This window comes from Erithacus rubecula (genome assembly GCF_903797595.1).
Source record: "Erithacus rubecula genome assembly, chromosome: 2".
Classification (NCBI taxonomy): Eukaryota; Metazoa; Chordata; class Aves; order Passeriformes; family Muscicapidae; genus Erithacus; species Erithacus rubecula.
In genome coordinates this window covers 34,388,797-34,408,168 of record NC_136685.1, presented here as the reverse complement: position 1 = coordinate 34,408,168, position 19,372 = coordinate 34,388,797, and the positions used below count along the sequence as shown (strand labels likewise).

Below are 19,372 nucleotides of genomic sequence, written 5' to 3'. Positions count from 1 at the left end.
GCCCCGGCGCTGCCAGGGCCGGGACAAAAGGCACACACTGACACGTGATGGGCGCCGGGCTTCATAAATGGGACGGGAGCAGGGCGGAAGGCGGGGGGGACGCAGCGGCGGCGTGTGCCGGAGCCACGCCGGGCGCCCGGCGGCTCCCGCGCTGCCTCCCCGCGCCGAGGCGGCGGCGGGCGGAGGCGGCGGAGGAGGGGGCGGGCGGGCGGCACATGGAGCGGCGGCGGCGGCAGGGCGGCGGAGCCCGGCGCGCCGCCTGAGCCGGGCGAGCGAGGGCGGCGGTGGTCGGAGAGCAGGCGCCGAGGGGAGGGAAGCGAAGAAGGGGAGGCAGCCGGGGGGAGAAGTCTCCCACCTCCTCCTTCCCCTCACCGGCACCGCCTCCTCGGCGCTCCCCAGTGCTGGGGTGCCCGGGCGGGGCGGTGCTCCCGCTCCCGCTCCCTGCCGGGGGTCGGCGCGGCCGGAGCAGGCGGGGACCGCGGCCGGTGCCGTGCGGAGGGTAAGGACGGCGCGGGGCGGGGGGCAGGGAGGGCGGCGGGTGCCCCCCGCTCGGGGGCCGGGGACCCGTCGTGCCCCTCAAAGTTTGTTGGTGGCGTGGGTGGGAGGGGGCTTTTCGGGGAAGGACACCGCCTGCCCCGACGGCGGAGCGGGCGCAGGGGAGGCGGCTGCCGGCGGAGCATCCCTGCCCGCGATCCGGCGCTGCGTCCCGCTGATCGCGCCCCACGGCGCGGCAGGGCCGGGCACCGCGCGGGTGTCGCCTCCGCCCCGGGCATGGGCGAGTTGGAGGCAGCCCAGGGGCCACCCGGGAAAAGCCGGTGATCCGCGGAGCGCAGCTGGGCTCGACGAGCCCCGCCGGAGCACGGGGAGCCGGCGGCCGAGGGGAGCGGGGTGCGGGCGGCTGGTGGCGTTATGGTTAACACGCGTCTATTCTTCTGTGCGCGGAGCCGGTAGCCTCCCGGGCTCCCACAGGACCTTAGCTGACATCGGAGGTTTTTCCTCTCGTCCTGACCCGCTGGTGATTTACTGCGGGTGGCATTCAGCCCGGCTTTCCCGTGCACTTTTCCTCTCGAAACTCTGTCTCTGAGGCTGTAAGCGAAATAAAAGGCGGTTCGCAATTTTGTGCGCAATGATGTTCCGTTAAAAAAATGTCACTTAGTCGTCCTGCATCCTCAGAATATCCCCGTAGGATTTATTGCTTGGTTGATTGGTTTGTTTTTGTCTGAAATTTGGAAGTCTGGGGGTGGGTAAAGAGCTGAGAAAGAGTGAGCCTTATAAACTTCACGCAGCGTTTGTCATGTGAAATCTTCATCTGTTGAGAAATAATTTTGAGTAACCAGATGGGCTTATTTCAAGTGGGCATCTTTTTGTCTCAAAGACGTCTGCAAATCTCCATTGAGAACACCCCTGGATGAGGTATGTACCAAGCCTTTGGTAGGAGAGAGCTCATTACTGTGATTACAGTTTGATTTAGTAAAATGGTGTCAGAAGATGAAGTCCATAGTTTTCCTTCTTTCTCTAAAATTGTCATCACTGTTATTTTCTGTATGGCAGCAAGTGATAACATTAGGAGTTTCGGCACATGTTTTTTCTTTTAGAAGATAAAGGGATGTATATATCATAGAGACAGATAGCAAAATTCTCCTTGAGTATCTACTAGGGTTAAAAAAAAACAAAACAGAAACCAAACCAGAACCAGTATAGCTTTTTTAACCCACTAAAGGTGTAGTAATTTTTTGTTCCTTTTTTCTTAGATGTATCATGTTGTCTTCATTGTTATTGTTCACCCTTTCTTAAAGGAATATGGCATTCTCTGCTGGGGGTGGCATTGCTGTTAAGGCGAAGAATCAGGGTGATACTGAATATGATGTTTAATAACAAAATGTACAGCATTGCAAAAATTACTTGGCTGTGCTTAATTGTTTTCGTATTGCACCTCATATCAATCACCAGCATGGGTTTTTCTTTCTCAAGAAGAGAAAAAAAGCCTTGTGACTATAGTAGGAATATTTATTATGCAGGCAGAGTTTATTAAATCAGTCATAAAAGAAACGAACGAAACATCTTTAAACAGTTCAGAAGATGAATGTGTAATTCCTGATTTGCTTGAGGTTAAAATTAGTTTTGTAGCAACGAGTAACAGCTTTACTTTATTATCTGTTGGTCTTTGGAATAGGAGGCAGAATCATTTGAATAAAACCATTTTAAAGCAGAATTCATAAAAGCAATAATTGTTTGACTGAGCCAGCAGGCACTTATTGCCAGAAGGGAGGAAAAAAAAAAGTTGGCTAGGTAAAATATTTACTTATTTACTGAGAATTTAGCTCGTTGACCATTCTGTGATACCTAAACTCACAGGAGTGGAATCAAAATACCTGTAAAACTCAAGGTGAAGGTGGAAGCAGGTTATAGTAGTGCGAGGATGAGCCGGTGGATGCCTTTGATCCTGGCTGTTGTTACTTGATGAATGATGTGAGCTCAGTTGCATAAAGGACCCTGTTAAAGGCTTTCATGCTCTGTTGTAGGACTGACAGGTCTTAGCCAATGCAAGCCTTTCTTTAACTTCCCCTATTACAAGGTTTTGATTGGGCAGCAGAAGTTTAGAAAGAAATAACTTTTTTTTTCTTTCTTTTTGAAGCCATTTTTGACTTTTAGCCTTTAATGTGGCCATCTCAAAATGCTTGCAGATTGTCATCCCACTGGGAATTTTGGTACTGAAAGTGCTACACACTAGGGAGGGAAAGCTGACGTGGTTTTCTTTTCTATTGAGTTGAGGTGGGGTATGTGAGGAGACTAAGAATCCAAACTCATATATTAATTTAGTATTGCCCAAGATTTTTATGAATACATTGCCATTCTTTATTCTGCAGGTCTCATGCACTGCCTTCTGCTCACCTAGTTTCTCTAATTCTGAATGGTTTAAAGAGAAATTACTGTAACTTCTCAAATGCAAACTTTGTGACCTCTCTAGTCATATAGTCACCTACCTAGGCATCTGCAGAATTAATTTTTCTCAATGGTGATTGCACTTCATTTCTTTCTAGATGTCTATTATGTCTTTATCTGGCAGCCCTCATGAAACAGTAAACCGTTTTTTTTGCTGCAATTTCCCAAATAGTTTAGGCTGACATGATGAATGTTCTACAAAACCACTCATCGACCATATAGGTGAGAATTTGGAGATTTTTCTCTTCACTAGCAGCAAATTCAGAGTCTGCTGGTGATTTAAAATTCGTACTGTGGGCAACCCTAACACTGGGATTTGGCCAAGTTCAAAGCAGCTATGCAGATGGACACACAAGAGAGAAGGCAGAGGGAAATAGATCCTTTTAATCATAACAAGGCTGCTCTTGTTTTCTTATCTACAGTGGAAATGCATGCAAGTCCCTTGTACCTAATAGCAAGCTTGCAAATGTGCCAGAATAGACAGCAAGAGCATTTGTTATTAATGCAAAGTTAAAATGTGACAACCTGTTTTCTCAGTACTGCTCTGTATGTCTCCATCTCTAGACTGACACTGTACTGCTGCCAAAAGTACACATCCCATCGCTGTTGGTGGGATAAGGATTCCCCCCCAAAACTCACACCCTTTGAAAGTGTGGCTTTGTTAATGATTGCTGAAACCAGCTATGACCTGTCCTTTTGAAATAGCTGTAATGACTTATAAATCAATTTCTCGTTAGAAATAACTTTTTTCTTTTTTTTTCCCTTTTTCCCGAAGGTGCCATTGTTGCCCATGAAAAATGATTGGGTTTGCAACATAAGGTCAGAGCACATTTTACTCTGCCCTTTGTGCCTCATGCAGGGGCATTACAAGGATGCACACCCCAAGCTCACTCCTGCCTCTCTTCAGTAGGAACATCCTTTCTTGGTGAAACTGGCCACATCCAAATTACAGATAAAATAGTATGTTAGTATGATGTTCTCTTCTTTTACCTTGGTGAAAGTGGGTGTTTTGTACGATTCAGATGTTGTATTGTTTGTGTAGATTGAGGCTAGATGGCATCAAATAGTACCTCATCCTATGTTAGCCTCCTTTATGGCAATTATATGTTCTTAAGAAAGATGTGTTTACTCACTGCAAAGTACTGAGCAGGAGCAGGTCTGTACTCTCAATTGCCTTTCAGCCCTCACTGGAGTAGTTTCCATCTTTCTGCATTTTAGGAAACATTTTGAAGTTTGTGTTCAGGATCTTGGGGGCTCCCACCTTCCTGTTCTGTTGAGTATGTGAAACATGTTCTCACAAATCACTGCTCTTAGTCAGTTGTACCTCTGTTTTAAGGAATGTGGCACTGAAGTCTAGACTGCGTACTGAAATACTCCAGACTATGCCTGCAATACCAGGTGACATATGTCTATATACGTGCAAAATAACTTTTACAGGATCTCAGTGATAGATATACAGTTTTAGGTTCTTGCTTTTAGCCAAACAGGCTGTGTTTAAGGGAATTCAGAAGGATGTTCAGCAGTCATCTTGCCTATATTTTTTGTACCTACACTTGTAGCTTGTCCGCATGTACTCTAGCACTTGAAATTTAATTTTATGCACGACATACTGCAGGGTTTGTGAGACTTAAGTTTTTCCTCTAGGCATGTGCTTTTTTTGTTTATGTCTATTTGTAAGTTTATGCATAGAAGTATACCTATATATATAAAGTCATAACTCATCTCTTGGTATATTTTAGCTATTTTTTGAAGTCTGATGTAATATTGGTTGGAGTCTCTCCACAATTTGTTGTTCTGCTACTTGGGTATCAAATTCTACTGTAATTCTTTCTCACTTCTCCTCTTCCCTCCCTCTCTCCTTTTTTTAAAAAAAGAAAAGCATCTGCATATTTCAAAGACATACACCATTGCCAAGCAATCTGGTGTAGTGGCTTAATATGCTGGCAAATAATTTCACAAGTTATTTGTGTGTGTGAAGGCAGTATATTTGAATATCATTATATTGTGAATGTAACTATGAAAGCAGTTATCTGAGCTTATTTAAATCTTAGGAAAGGCTGGACAGCTCCAGAAATGAAAGAATGATTTTCATTTTTTTAAATGGGAGTGCGTATTTTTGTCCTTTGCTGATGCTAGTGGCACGGGACATTGCAGTTGGCAAAAGCCTTTTTATCCTAACTTCTGAGCACTGCCAACACTTGATGGCCTAAAAAAAGTCTGCAGGAGAAGCAGAAGACTGAGGTAGAAGGGATGGTTTTTTGCAATGTGTTGCTGCCTTTCTGTGCACCAACTTTTTGTCATTGCCTATGAACCTCTTTTTCACTTTTGGTGTGTTTATCCAGCATATGGGTCACTCAATGGCTCCATTTGAGCACTCTCTTCATTTCCCCCTTTGAAGTCTGTATCCTGTATGTCATTTTCCCTAAGCAGTTTGATTTTAGTTCGTGTCTCTGGCCAAATTTGCTCAGCTAACCTCTCCTTAGTGTCCCCAGCCTGGTTCCTGTCACTGTCACCAGTCACTGTCAGTGTGTACAGTGCTGTCCTTTTCTCTGACCTTACTGAGGATGGCTTCTCTGAGCCCTTTGCATCTTCCTTCGTCGTTTGAATCCAGATCAGAAATGGACTTTCAAAAGAGCAAGTCATTGCCTGCAGAGCGAGCAGGGGATCTGTTCTTTCTTTATGGTGAGATCTGAAAAATCCCACTAGCTGTATCCTTCAGCTTATGGAGGTGTGTGTGAAGTTTGCACAGCTCAGAGGAGGAGGGAGGTTTTCTCTCGTGAATTTTCTCCTTCACCTGATCTGCTTTCTTCCACCCTATCACAAAGGCAATTCCTCTTTCTCTAAAAGCTGTAGCTCTGCCTCACTGAGGCACTTCCACTTGGGTCTTCCTTTCTTACTTTTCTCCATTTGCTCCTGTCTCTCCTGGAGATGTCTTATTCCCACTATGAGAGCAGTAGTTAATCTTTCCTCTCTGCTACCAATCCTTACCACACCAATAACTTAACCCACATTACCACTGCTCTCAGCATCTCCTTGCTATCTCATGATTTCTTTAATTAAAACTTGTTACAGCCAGTTTATTGTGGGGGGATGCGAAGGCAGACATGCACTCTCTGCAGTTTATGAGAATTCTCCCTGAAGCCTGATGTGTTTGCTGTCTTTCTGTCTCTAAACCTTACTCTTTTAATAAAGTTCACTAATATTTTCTGCTGCAACAAATTTGTGACTTTCTGTGTTCTGCTCTGGCTATTGCATAGAAACTATTTTCTAGAAGTGGTTCTCTCCCTCTCTGTCTCTTCCTAATAAATATGGTTTTCCTCCAGTTTGATCCTCCAGACATTACATTCTTCTGGAGACATTTAGCATCCAGTGTCCTGCTCTGTTGTTTCAAATGACTTCTCTCACTTAAACTACGTTTTGTACTAAGCTGCCATTTCTTCTAGGTACTTCTAGGAATTTGAGTGTTCAGGCCCTATCTCTTTTGCACCTGGCTGGACTTCTGTGTCCCCATTTAACATTTATGTAAATTCTGCACAGCAAGAAGTGCCTGCACCTTTTGGCATTAGAGAATGGCTTGAGAAGAGGCTGGAAATGATAGGATTTCTGTTGGAATTTTAAAATCCAAGATGAACTCTTTTGTGAAAAAGAAAACATTTGAGAGTTCAAAATGAACCGTTCTCTTCCATTTTCTTTAAAATGTCAGTAGTGTAGCATTGTATCAAACTTTTCATATTATCTGTTCATTCTGCTTTATTGGAAAAGAAGAATAGAAAGTCCTTTATTGGGAAACCTATAAAAATCCCTAAACTGGAGCTGATTTTAAGTAAGCAACCAGGTCACGATTGCTTCACTGTTTCCTTTCATCTGAGTCTTTCATATTTCAGCAAGACTCCCCATCCTCTTTCAAAATTCTAACTTTAGATGAAATTAGGATAATATTAAGTAAACTGTGAAAAATCTTTAATCCTACATTTTTGCAAAGGCCACCTCTGCCTTCCGTCCCTTCTCCCAAAAGTTGGGGAGAACAGATAGCTCTAATTTCCTGTTAATGTGACCCTGATGGTCCCCTTGCTGGTTTGTGACTCCAGTACTTCATCTGGTCTATGACTTGGTAGAACATGTGTTTATAAGGGGTTGTTTTTTACAAGCTGAGGAGTTTTTACAAGCTGAGGGTGACCTCAAGACTTCTAGAGATTTTTCCACAGGCAAACAGGGCAGCTACCCCCACTCTTCCTCCTCTGCATCTGTGTGGGATAGAGGAGGTGCAACCTTGGTTTGCTTAATTCATAGAAAGGGCTTCAAGCTAAGCCTCTCATCAGACATGCACTCAACCTCTTGGAATATCAGTTGGTGTCTCTATTTCGGGATGTTTAACTCTCAATCCAACATGGAACAGCTTGAACAGTTAGAGATGGGCAGCAGGATGTAGAGGTTGCCAGCATGCTCACCTGGCTCACAGAGAGCAAAGTTTTGGTCCTTCTCCCACACCAGAAGGAGCAGGACTTCAGCCTTGCTTTTGAACCTCTGTGATCTTAGACACATGTATATGCTCTGGCTGTTTGGGATGTAAGGTGCAGCCTCCTTGTCTCTGTACCTGCAAATCACCTGTGCTAAAACTGGTACACACATCTTGCCAACTTTGGAGGGAGGAAATAATACTATTCCTTTTAAAAATACTGTCCATTGCTGACTAACACCCTATTTTCCCTTGTTTTCTTTTTGTTCAGATTGTCAGATGCTGGATGCTGGGGAGTGTCACATAGGAGCCATTTGCCCACAAATTGGAACAGTCCAGTCCTTACCCTGCTGGTGTGCAAACGGTATGTTAATTAACACGAATAACCATGTAGTTGTGCCTTCTTGGTAATTAAGGTTCAACTTGCCAGAGATATGATCATGTTACATAAAAACAAAATTGGTTTCATTACTTGCATGCCCTAGTTTACCCCATAGCCAATAGTGTTTGCTGTATCTAGAAGATAACATCCCTTATTTGCTTCTCTCCTAGCATCTGTGCTCCTTTCTGATCCCTCACTCTGAGAAAATTCTGACTGAAATGAATGCAAGTTTTCCTGAATTAGGAGTGACAACATATTTGCCATTTTTAGCTTAGGAGTAGCACAGTTTTGGAGATGGGAGTAGTAAACCAGTAAATAGGATAGGGGTAACATTGCCTTGGCATTCTTCTCAACATGTTTTTTCCTTGCTTGGTGTTTCTGAGTCTGAGAGTGCCATTTCTCAGTCTGCACATTTCTTTCTCCAAGGCTTGGAAACCTTGTTCTGTCCTCGAAGCTGTATTGTCCATCACCGTATGGGATAAGGTAATTATTAGCCATATAAATTTTCATTTTATAGGACAGTTCTAATTTCTAGAGGCCAACAGTTACCATGGTAGATCTCATTTCTCTCACACTTTTACAGCTGACTGCATACAAGTGTAAATTACTGCTTTTTCTCCTGTGGTAGTATTTTGTGGACCCAGTTTGGGAGGAGTCACAGTGTATTGGGCACTATTATCAGAAGATAATGCCCTTCTCTGAATGACTTATAACCCTATAAGGTATAAGGAGAGTGCATTTATATATTTTTATGCATTCAGAAATTGTTTTAATTCTTCCTACTTGTCCTTTAGCCTGTTCCTAATTGACTACTATTATCATAGAAGAAAGGTACAGACACGGACATCAAAATATTTTCTAAAATGGAAGCCAGAAATGTTTGATTGTGGATTTCCCTTTCTTGTTTTGACTCCTTTTCTTGCAATGTCAACATTTTTGCAGCTATCAGTATCATCATTGTATTGCTCATAATTACTTTCCGAGGAAGAGCATAAATACTCAGTTGTTCTATTCAGGCTATTAAAATTGCTTTATCAATCATCCTGGTTTGAAAAGTGTAACAAATTCAGCTCTTTTTGTAGACAATGACAAAAACTTTCCAGCTCTCCTACCCCAGAGCAGCAGGGGAAGATAGGTAATAACATTTTAATGAAGTCATGTTCTTGTTCCTCAAGTGAACTGGTCCTGTGGACCAACAAGAAGTCCAGAGGAGGTATAATTCTCCCTGTTGTCCTTGATGATGAGTTACCAGCCTCTTATGTACTATATATTTTTTGTTTTGCCTGAAGTGTGTTTATATTCTGATATCCAAGCACCTTTTAGGGCTATATGTAACCACACACTGGAGGGCACTAGTAAGGTTTGCCCCCTCAACTCTTCACTAATTCTTTCGCTTTGAAGGCAGAACCTTACAAAGTTGTGTCTTCCACCTTCAGGTGATGGTTATCACCTGGTGTGTTTGATGCTTGATAAAGCAGGCAGGGAATAGGGCTGAGGGAGGTGGAACACATGTCACTGCAGACAGATAAGCTGGGAGTTTGTCAAAGCCACTCCATCTAGTGGCAGTCACTTCACACAGCTGGTCTGGCAGTGCCCATCAACAGTGCTGGATGGTGGGAGAAAGGTCCAAAATGGTGCTCAACTGTGCCTGTTCTGGCCTGGTCTTCAAGATAAGAGATCCTGGAGTTTTTCTCTGTTTAATTCTTATCTGCAATCATAATTCAGTAGCTGCTATGAATTGCTGCACTTGTGGAAATGCATCAAATATTTGAGTGCCAGGGTTGGTGCAGCCTCTTCTTCATATTTAATCAATGTTTCAGTCTTTTAAAAGCTGTTTTAAAATGAGTGAGGCAGTAGAGCTCATTTGTGGAAGGAATGAAGCTGAGAGCTTTGAAAACTCAAAGTTGGAATAGTGGATTCTGGCAGGGCAGGAGAGTTCCTGGCAGAGCAGGAAGGCTCTCCCTTCCTGCCATTCTGCCCATGAGTGGAAGTTTCTGCAGCACTCAGCTGTCACTCCAGCCCCATGGAGAGAGCACAAACCTGTGTGGGGGACACTTCCCTATGGAAGCTCTGAGAAGCCAGGGGGGCTCCTGGAGTATTCCATGTGGAGATGGTTGTGGCTCTTGGGCAGGATGTGCTTGGATTGTGTTGAAGCCAGCTGCAAAGAGCAGTGTGGCTGCATGGCATGGGGTGTCTTGTTTTCAGCAGCTATGGAAAACCATGCTGATCTCTTCAGTGCATTTTAGTAGTGAGCTTATACTGGGATAGACTAGTATCTAAATAAAAATAAATGAATTTCCTGTAAAGTGTAATTCCAGATCAGGCAAATGGTTGTTTTACTGCAACTTTAATAAAAATCAACTGCAGCTTGAATAGGTGCATGCACACATACTGCTAGAAATTTCCAATTAGGATATTCCCAGCAGCAAACAAAACCAAAATTAATGTTAGCAGCATCCCCCAAAGCCTAAACTACACTACTAATGAACTCCAAAGTACTCTCAAAGAAAACTCTCTTTGCAGAGACAATAAGGTAAAAATTACTGTAATAATCTCAATGTAAAAATACAGAGGGAAAAAAAAATCATTGACATTCAAAGTAAGACTTGCTTCTCCTGATCCCATTAACCGTGTTGTTAGCATAGCATATGCATGCATAGTGATATTGTCACATAAAGCACTGCCACCTTCAAAAGAGCACACTAGGACTCGTGTTCTTTCATTTGTATTTCAAATAAAGGTAGGGGTTGCCTGGCACCTAATTCTGAGGAAGTCTGTACTTGACATGACTCCAGCAGGGACCAGCTACCTCATAACAATTTGTTTGTCTGTCTAGCAGAAGTGCTCAGTTGAATACAATTTATGAAGCTTTCCTCAGACATAATCTTCTCGACATGGGGCTGTGGCTTTACTCATTAAAATGGTTCTCTTTCTTCTGTCAAAAATAAGCTTGAATAGCAGAGGATACCACAGCATTCTTTACATATTTATAGAACTACTTTTTTATTTAATGTTTTTGGGTAGTTTTCAAATTACTAACACATTCTCCAGTTCTGGTTTTAAAATGGTGTTTAAATGCCAAGCTTAACATTGCCAGACTTCTCCCAAAGCAGATTTGTTTGCAGAGTCATCTTTGCAATGTATAACATCTGCACATTCTCTAGGAACAGTTATAAAACAGAAAAGTACCTTCCATATTAGATGATTGCTGATAATTTTTAATGTATGCTTCAGTGACATTTCCCTCCTTCACTGCTCACGCCCTCAAAATTAGATTCCTTAATACTGTCTATCTGTCTAATAATTGTTATTTGCTGAGCAAACTGTGTCTGCAAAAGCTGACTCAGCCAGTATATTTTGTATGTTGCAAATATCCCAGTAAGGGTTGTTTGTACTCAGGCATTTTTGCAGCATTGGAGTTGCAGTGTCTTCTGAAGGACTAAGTTCATATATTCCCTTTAGTACTCAGTGTCCAGGTCTGTTTAATAAAAGGCGAAACTTTGAAGAGCTATAGAAAAAGTCTTGAATGTTCACGTAAGGGCAATATAAATATATCATCAGCCAAGTGATCTCTGCTTCTTTGGAAATGCTCATGATTTCACATATTTTTAAGTACTGCTATTGTTGTAGAGAGCCAGTCTTTTCTTCTTTCCTGTAGTTTTCATGGGAAAAGAGAACAGTGGTACCTACTGTTCTTTTTAGGAGTTGAGATGATCAGTGCTCTGATTTTGGCAGATTAACTTAGGTAGCCTTTCTGAGCATTTATTGTCAGTTGTGTAAAGTGAGCAGGTTAAGTCAATACAAGCCTATGTATTGGCATCTAGGATTTCTTGAGTGCAATAATTTCCTCCATACTAAAAGCAAGAAGAAGCTTGGTTTGCTCCTGTTGCTGATTAATCATTGAGATGTCCCACAGCAGATGTAGAATATTTGTAGCAATATTTGTGGCTCTTATTTGTATTCAGACCACTCTCATCCACTGAGGTGGTGGAAGGGGGCCCTAAAGCAGATGGCCAATCCATACTCAAGGCATTTTCTGTTGGCAAAGGAATATAAAGGAGTACAGCATAACAGGAGCTGTAAGACCTGTTGTCCATGTTGATGCATGCTCAGGTGCTGGTGGAGTCTTTTCCTGACCAGGAGTTGTTCCCCACAACTAGTTACCATCTGTGAGCAAAGGCTGTACTTGACACGTCTCAGAAACCACTGGCTACTTGGGGACCTTCTGCTGGGTCCCCCAGTTTTGGAGGGGACAGAATGTTTTTGAGGGTATTCTCAGGGTACAAGTTACATTACAGGTGCTTGTTGCAGAAGCAGTATCTCTTTTGCTTGGAATTTTGGCCGCTGCTTAACCTTGGTGTCATGTTTATCTAGGCAAACTTGAACTGCCCTGAGGCTTCCAGTGTATACAGAGCAGATCATTGATTCTCTTAACTACTTAACATGGCTGGCCACCTTTTCTGAAACTGTGGACAGAGCTGGGTAACTGCTGTGTAACCCACCTCCCTCATATTGCTCAAGCATCCCAGTGCCTTTGTTTGCTTAGCAGAAAGAAGGAATAGAGTAATCTTTGTGTATGAGTGTGATGAAGCTATGCATTTATTGATCAAATACCTTGCTAATAAATTTGCAGTAGCAAATTCAGGATGTTAATAGACCTCAGATTGCTATGACAGGAAAATAAGAATATACAGGCATACTGGGTGTACTGTGAATTCTGGAGTGCACAGCTCTGTCCCTGTTGCCTCTATGTTGTCAATTTTTATAACCCTCAGTGCCTTTTGGAAAAAAAACGGTGGAGGTGGTGACTCAGTCTAGTGCTGCTCCTATAGCTGCACTTGGTATTATCTAAATTAAGCAAGCCCAGGAAGTATTGGTCTGCAAGGTACTTTGTAGACAGAAGCTGAGAAAAATATCTTTCTGGTGGAGCATCTCAGAAGGTTTTGATGAGAAATGAAAATTGCTTTCCCGTGAAACACTCAATTCCCTGTGCCTCTGTTTTTCACATCACTTCTTAGTGTAATTCAGTTTTAGCGAAATCCAGGTGATTTCTTTCTAAGTGCTCAACCCACCCTGATTTCCCACAGTGGCAAAGCTAAACCTGCACTGAATACCTGAGAAGGGTTGATTTTGTATGACACAGTTCAGCTAAGTTATCTGAGTTTGTCTCCCTGTTTATGTTAATGAAGTCTGATCTTTTCCCCATGCAGGATTTCCTCTGATGCATTATTTCATCCCCCAAGTATCTGTGAAACCAACAAGACTGGGGTTATGAAGTCAATTCTAGATGGCCTCGCAGACACAACTTTCCGAACAATCACGACGGATCTCCTTTACGTGGGCTCCAACGATATCCAGTACGAAGACATGAAAGGCGACATGGCATCCAAGCTGGGGTACTACCCCCAGAAGTTCCCTCTCTCTTCCTTCAGGGGTGATCCTTTCCAAGAAAAAATGACTGGAGGAGATGATTCCCTGTTGAGCATTATTCCGTCAGAGCAGGTCAACATCACAGAGTTTTACAACAAGTCCCTGTCCACTTTTAAGGATAATGAGGAGAATATACAGTGCGGGGAGAACTTTATGGATATGGAGTGTTTTATGATCCTGAACCCCAGCCAGCAGCTGGCCATTGCCGTGCTGTCGCTCACCCTGGGCACCTTCACAGTCCTAGAGAACCTGCTCGTCCTGTGTGTCATCCTCCACTCCCGAAGCCTCCGCTGTAGACCCTCCTACCATTTCATCGGCAGCCTGGCCGTGGCCGACCTCCTGGGCAGCGTGATTTTTGTCTACAGTTTTGTGGATTTCCATGTTTTCCACCGGAAGGATAGCCCCAACGTCTTCTTGTTCAAACTGGGTGGAGTTACAGCCTCCTTCACCGCCTCTGTAGGCAGCCTTTTCCTCACGGCAATAGACCGGTACATCTCCATACACAGGCCGCTAGCTTATAAAAGGATTGTTACCCGACCAAAGGCTGTCGTAGCATTTTGTGTGATGTGGACCATCGCCATCGTAATAGCCGTTCTTCCTCTGCTCGGCTGGAACTGCAAAAAGCTCAATTCTGTTTGTTCGGACATATTCCCTCTCATCGACGAGACCTACCTGATGTTCTGGATCGGGGTCACCAGCGTCCTCTTGTTGTTCATTGTCTATGCCTACATGTACATTCTGTGGAAGGCTCACAGCCACGCTGTTCGCATGTTGCAGCGAGGCACGCAGAAAAGCATCATCATTCAGTCGACGGAGGATGGTAAGGTACAGATCACTAGGCCTGATCAAACTCGTATGGACATCAGGTTAGCCAAAACCTTGGTCCTTATCCTAGTTGTTTTAATCATATGCTGGGGCCCTCTCCTCGCCATCATGGTGTACGATGTCTTTGGGAAAATGAACAAGCTCATCAAGACTATCTTTGCCTTCTGTAGCATGCTCTGTTTGCTGAATTCAACAGTGAATCCCATCATCTACGCTCTGAGGAGCAAGGACTTGCGACACGCCTTCCGCAGCATGTTCCCCACCTGCGAAGGCACGGCACAGCCCCTGGATAACAGCATGGAGTCTGACTGCCAGCACAAACACGCCAACAACGCGGGGAATGTGCACAGGGCTGCCGAGAGCTGCATTAAGAGCACAGTTAAGATTGCCAAAGTTACCATGTCTGTCTCCACAGACACAACTGCTGAAGCGTTGTAAGTCAGAGACTTCTCAGCGTTGTGAGAAAAGGAGTTTAAGTTTAAAAAAAAAAAAAAAATTAAAAAATCAACAACAGAGAAAACCAAACCCATGGCTTAACGTGTTTGTACCCTCCTGTAATATTTTTTGGTTCGTCATTGTAAGCTGAGCAATGATTGTGTTAAGAGCATTACCATCAGCCAGTTCTTCAGGTTTTACAATTAGGGATTCTAGCTAAATTTTCACAAGTTTTTCTAAAAAGGTGTTTACTGAATAATAATGTTTCCTGAAAGAGCACAGAGAAAATACCAGATTAGCAATGGTTCCTTTGGGGGTGTGAAGAAGAATTGTGAAACCTAATCAAAAAATAACACGTCCTAAACCGATACCATCAAATAAGAAAAAAAGCCTTGTATTCATGCTGTTCATTTCAATGTGAAATGTATTTCATGTCTGTAAGTAATAGGAGTTTCTGATTTTTTCCAAAAGCAGCAGTGCTGAGTTTAGAGGTTTTGTAAAACGTGTTTTGTCCCGTGAATTGTGTGCTGTTTTATTATGTGTTATTGATATTTGTCTGATTAAACAAAGTGATAAGGTAGAATTCCGTGGAAATAACGTGAAACGTGATATGTAAACCCCATTGAAAACACTTACTGTATTTGAAGAATTCCTATGAGATATTTTGGAAATTTTACACTTTTAGTGGTCTTCTGTGGACTTAGAGGAGAGGCTTTGTGTTCTTCTACTAAAATTATTTCCCCACTACCTTTTACTTTCATACGCATATGAGACTAACAGCAACAGAGGAATAGAGGAGGAATGTGAGAAAGGAATGCACTGGTTCAGACTTTTAAATACCACTGCATTTATACAGAAGGATTTTTTGTGGTTGCACAGACTACTGCCCTGCTCATGGGCATTGTGTGAATACGAACACTGAAAAGCAAAGGTCCCGGATATTGTCTCCTTTAATGGGCATCTTGTTTTAAGCCATGTGCTGGTGTTGGACCACCGAAGACAGCATGTGTCAGACTCAATGTGCGATGTTATCACTGTGCAGTCAACGTATACTTGAAGTGTGTCACATTCCTGTATCCCAGGTCTAAGCAGATTCAGAGCCTGAGATGCCAAACTCTTGTCTTCGCTTGAAGAGGAGGAAATATTGTCAGACTTAGGCATTTTCTTATTTTGTGAGTGTGTATATAAATAAATATCTCTGTGTGTGTACGTGTGTGTGCGTGTGTGTGTGTGTAAGTATACTAACAGTGTGAGTCAAGGTAGCATAGCTAAGATAGGACACTATGACCAAATGTAACTGTATTTCTTGTTGCACGCTTTGCACACGAATTCTGTTTCTAAAATTGAGTTCTTCCAATTGATTACTGGTGAAGGTACCGTATTAAGAACATCTCGATCCATGCTGAGATGTGTATCTATGTGCTAGAGGAAGCAACCTTTCAGTTGCACTTGAGAATAAAGGGAAACAGGAGGCAGAGAGCATGGGATGAGCCTGCACTGATGAATGCTGTGGCTGTTGATGCTGTTCCTGAAGACTGAGAAAGCCAGGAGTCAAGGTGGTTTGTTTTAAGGATGTGAGTATTCAAATCTGATAACTTTCAATTAGGTGCATCTCTCTGAAACCACTGACAAGGTTTGACACTACCAGGAAGAAGTTACTGAAGGAAAATTGTGACTTTTTCATGGTGGGACAATTTCTTCAGCCTGGGATATCACAAGAAGCATGATACCAGATAGTCTTTGAGGCATGGATATTCTGTGATTCTGTTCTGAGTCATAAGGTCTGGGGTTCTCTCCTCTGCTGCCTTGCTTTTTCAGACCGTTTCCTCACCCTTCTGGCTGATTTCTGCCAAAATATCTGAAAACACAGCTTAGTTCTTTAGCTGCCTGACACTTACTGCAACAGGGGTGACTTCCTCCGTGGCACGGGGCGAGTGGGGCCAAATCCATACTGCCCTGCCACTCACTCAGGTGCTTAGGTAGGAAGAGAGGGGGCAGCAGCCCTTGGTGTCTGGCTGTCTTAGTGCAGGCCAGAGCAGCCAGCTGAACCAACACCCAGCCCCTTTCAGCCAGTGGCTCTGTGGGGGTGCAAGTGGCTCCAGGTTTAGGCTTGGTGAGGGATGGCATGTTTTAAAGATAAGATTGGACCAGGTGAGGTGCTGAGCAACAGCTGGAATAGACAGGGTACTTTGCTCCTCCACCTGCCTCCTCTGCATCACACACTGCCTGTGTGTGCACCACGCTCTCAAGGGGCCCACTGCAGTCAGCCAAAACCAGTGGATTGCATAGGATTCCCAGAGGATGTCAAGTCCTGAAAGATCTTTCTTATGTCTAGGTCTAGTCCATCCTAAAGCAGTCCTCTTGGAGGAGTGGGGGAAAGCCCATTTGAAATGTTAAGGGTATTTCAAGAGCCATTTTTGAAACTGTCTTCTTGTGAATTAAATGCAAACTTTGTGGAATTTTGTTGTGCATTCAAGTTCTAAATTTTACGATAAATCATGGGACAATGGGGCTGTCTTGGCACTTAACTTGGTGCTTACTGATATAATAAGAAATAGCATCCTGTGAAATGTTATCGTCTATCATCAGTATCCTCATTTGCATAATGAGTTTTTCTAAAGCTCTGGGATCTGCATCGGTTCACTTAGAACCATTTATTAAAGAGTTGGCAACAATTTCCTTACATGTTGCACACTAAGTAGAGCTATTCTTTCATTAGAGAAATCTGCTGCCATTCCAAGATAAGCTGTGCTTATACTTCAGCTTCAGTTATTCCTAATTTGCAGTTGGCTACCTTCACTCAGTGATAGCACAGCCAAACGATAGCGTGTTCCACAGCCACCCACACCATCATCATCATCATCATCACCATCACCATCCACCCACCAGCGCTAGTTGCAGTTACGTGTGTATGTTCCAACTCTGAGTGTTGTGTATCTACCGAGACAACCATCTATGTCACACGTGTGCAGAGTTGGGTTCTCGACAGTCTAATTGTACATTTGTATGATACGATCTCCTCAGTGCTGTGCAGTCACTATCCACATCTTGCACTGGCCTTTCGATGAAAATTTTAATGTGTCTATTGTGAGATAGACAGCGTGCTCTACCTGCTGTTTTTGGGCTGAATGTATGTAAATAAGTGAAAAAAAAAAAAGTCATCTGTACAAGCAGTGGCCTAAAAAGTCTGTAATTGTGGATTAGGAAAATTGTTGAAGTTGCTGTGACATCTCAAATACTACCTTTGAATAAACTGTTTACAGGGTCTCTTGGGATGCTGTTTCACAGTGAAAAGAAAATTTTTCCTTGTGATAATATGAGGTAAAGAAATCGGGTTACCTGAGGTTTTTATTTCCAGTGTTTCGAAGTGGAGAACATAACTCTTTATTGTCTGTAAATCTAACATTATTACTTCCTCTTAGAAGAATATTGTATCATTAGATGTTTGTTTGAGCTGGTAACATTCTTGCAACTGTTGCAATATTTTTCATTAGCAACCTGTATAATAGTTTGTACACAAGTACTGTTCAGATTGTCATGAAAAGTAGCTTTGACCATTTACTTACCAGTAGCAGAATAGTATTTCTGTAAGATTTCCAGTGTATTCCTACCATATCATATTTTATTTCTATAATGTAATTAAACTGTTATTTATTCAAGGAGAAAAAGTATCCCTCTGCTTTTTTGTTTTCCAAATTTTGAGATAACTGAGGAAGCCACGTGATGATGCTGCCTCATCCCACGATCTGGTGCTCTACGTTTTGTTTATAAGTTTGTCTGTCAGATTCTGAAACAACTGCTTAAACAACTTGACAACAGGTTGTCAAGCTTTGTGGGTTTTAATTGTACGTTGATATGTTTGAAGGAGGAGGTAGATCATATATTTTATATTTGTGTATCCAGTACTATGGAGACGAGAGAAATGACAGTTAAAACTGCATCTCCTGTTTCATTATGTAGGCAATTTCCCCTTTCCTCCGTATTAGCTAAAATGCAATAAATTCCTTTTGCCTTCCTCAGATGCATGTTAGCTCAAATATGTCACATTAAGACAAACCCATATACTTCAGAAAAACAAAACACAAAAGAACAGAAGAGAGGAATACGAATTAAAATAGTGGTGCCAGCAGCATTGATGACCTAAATTAGTTATTGGGGGTTGTGAATGTAATCAAAGATTGGAGACAAACAAAGAGTTAGTCTAGTTTAGACCAGTGCCAGTGGGGACAGAGGTGATGGGTGTAGGGAGTGGATGATGAAGTGGTCCAGGAGGGATTCACTGAAGCTGTGCAGATAGAGCAGGCTCAGCCGTGCCACTGCCTATGAATCACATTAAAGTGCTCCCACTGCTGCTCATCCACATATGAAAGGAAGGGTTGAAAAAGCCCACTAAATGCTGTATAAAGGTCCCTGCCTATTTCAGAGGATCAGTTTTCCATATGACCTAATCTCAGATTCACATTACTTCGGCAATTTTCCTTCTTCACATCTGTTGTTTGAAAACATCCTTAGGGGATAAAGTGAGCATGTCACAGAATCATGGAATCATTTAGGTTGGAAAAGACCCCTAGGATCACCAAGTCCAAACATGAGCCTCACGCTGGCAAGGCTTGGGATCATCGTTGCATCACAATACTTTTACTTTTAAAAATTGGGTCACTGGTGCATTGAGAAAGTCTTGGCAAAGCAAAAGCAACTAGAAATAAAAGATTAGCTCTTAATCTAATCTTTAGTTGCATACTACATTTAAATCTGAATACTTATGGTAAAAGCTTTCAAAGTAGCCAGGAGACAATTCCCTGTGTATTTCCATGGTCATTGGAAAACAAGGGTTATGCTGCCACAAACCAACAGCTCCTCTTGACAGTAACATCTGGCTGTGTTTATAAGTCTGTTCTGAA

General features: G+C 42.8%; 1 protein-coding gene across 4 annotated transcripts; it reads left to right on the top strand.

The window, feature by feature from the left end:
• Positions 1 to 252: 252 nt before the first annotated feature.
• On the top strand, positions 253 to 15,680 carry CNR1 (cannabinoid receptor 1). 4 transcript variants are annotated; one of them, XM_079298645.1, is made up of 4 exons: positions 253 to 499; positions 7,671 to 7,763; positions 8,208 to 8,264; positions 12,992 to 15,680. In XM_079298645.1, the coding sequence occupies exon 4, from the start codon at positions 13,053 to 13,055 to the stop codon at positions 14,472 to 14,474; it is 1,422 nt and encodes a 473-aa protein (XP_079154771.1). In that variant the 5' UTR covers positions 253 to 499; positions 7,671 to 7,763; positions 8,208 to 8,264; positions 12,992 to 13,052; the 3' UTR covers positions 14,475 to 15,680. The 4 variants fall into 4 exon arrangements, with proteins under 4 accessions (XP_079154771.1, XP_079154772.1, XP_079154769.1 ...); XM_079298643.1 differs by lacking the exon at positions 253 to 499 and adding an exon at positions 1,077 to 1,413; XM_079298646.1 differs by lacking the exon at positions 8,208 to 8,264 and having other exon boundaries at positions 286 to 499.
• The last annotated feature ends 3,692 nt before the right edge of the window (positions 15,681 to 19,372 follow it).

Coding starts and splice junctions, on each gene's coding strand:
- CNR1 (XM_079298643.1), top strand. Junction 7,764..8,207: donor ACCCTGCTGGTGTGCAAACG/GTATGTTAATTA, acceptor TCTTTCTCCAAG/GCTTGGAAACCTTGTTCTGT. Junction 8,265..12,991: donor CCATCACCGTATGGGATAAG/GTAATTATTAGC, acceptor TTCCCCATGCAG/GATTTCCTCTGATGCATTAT.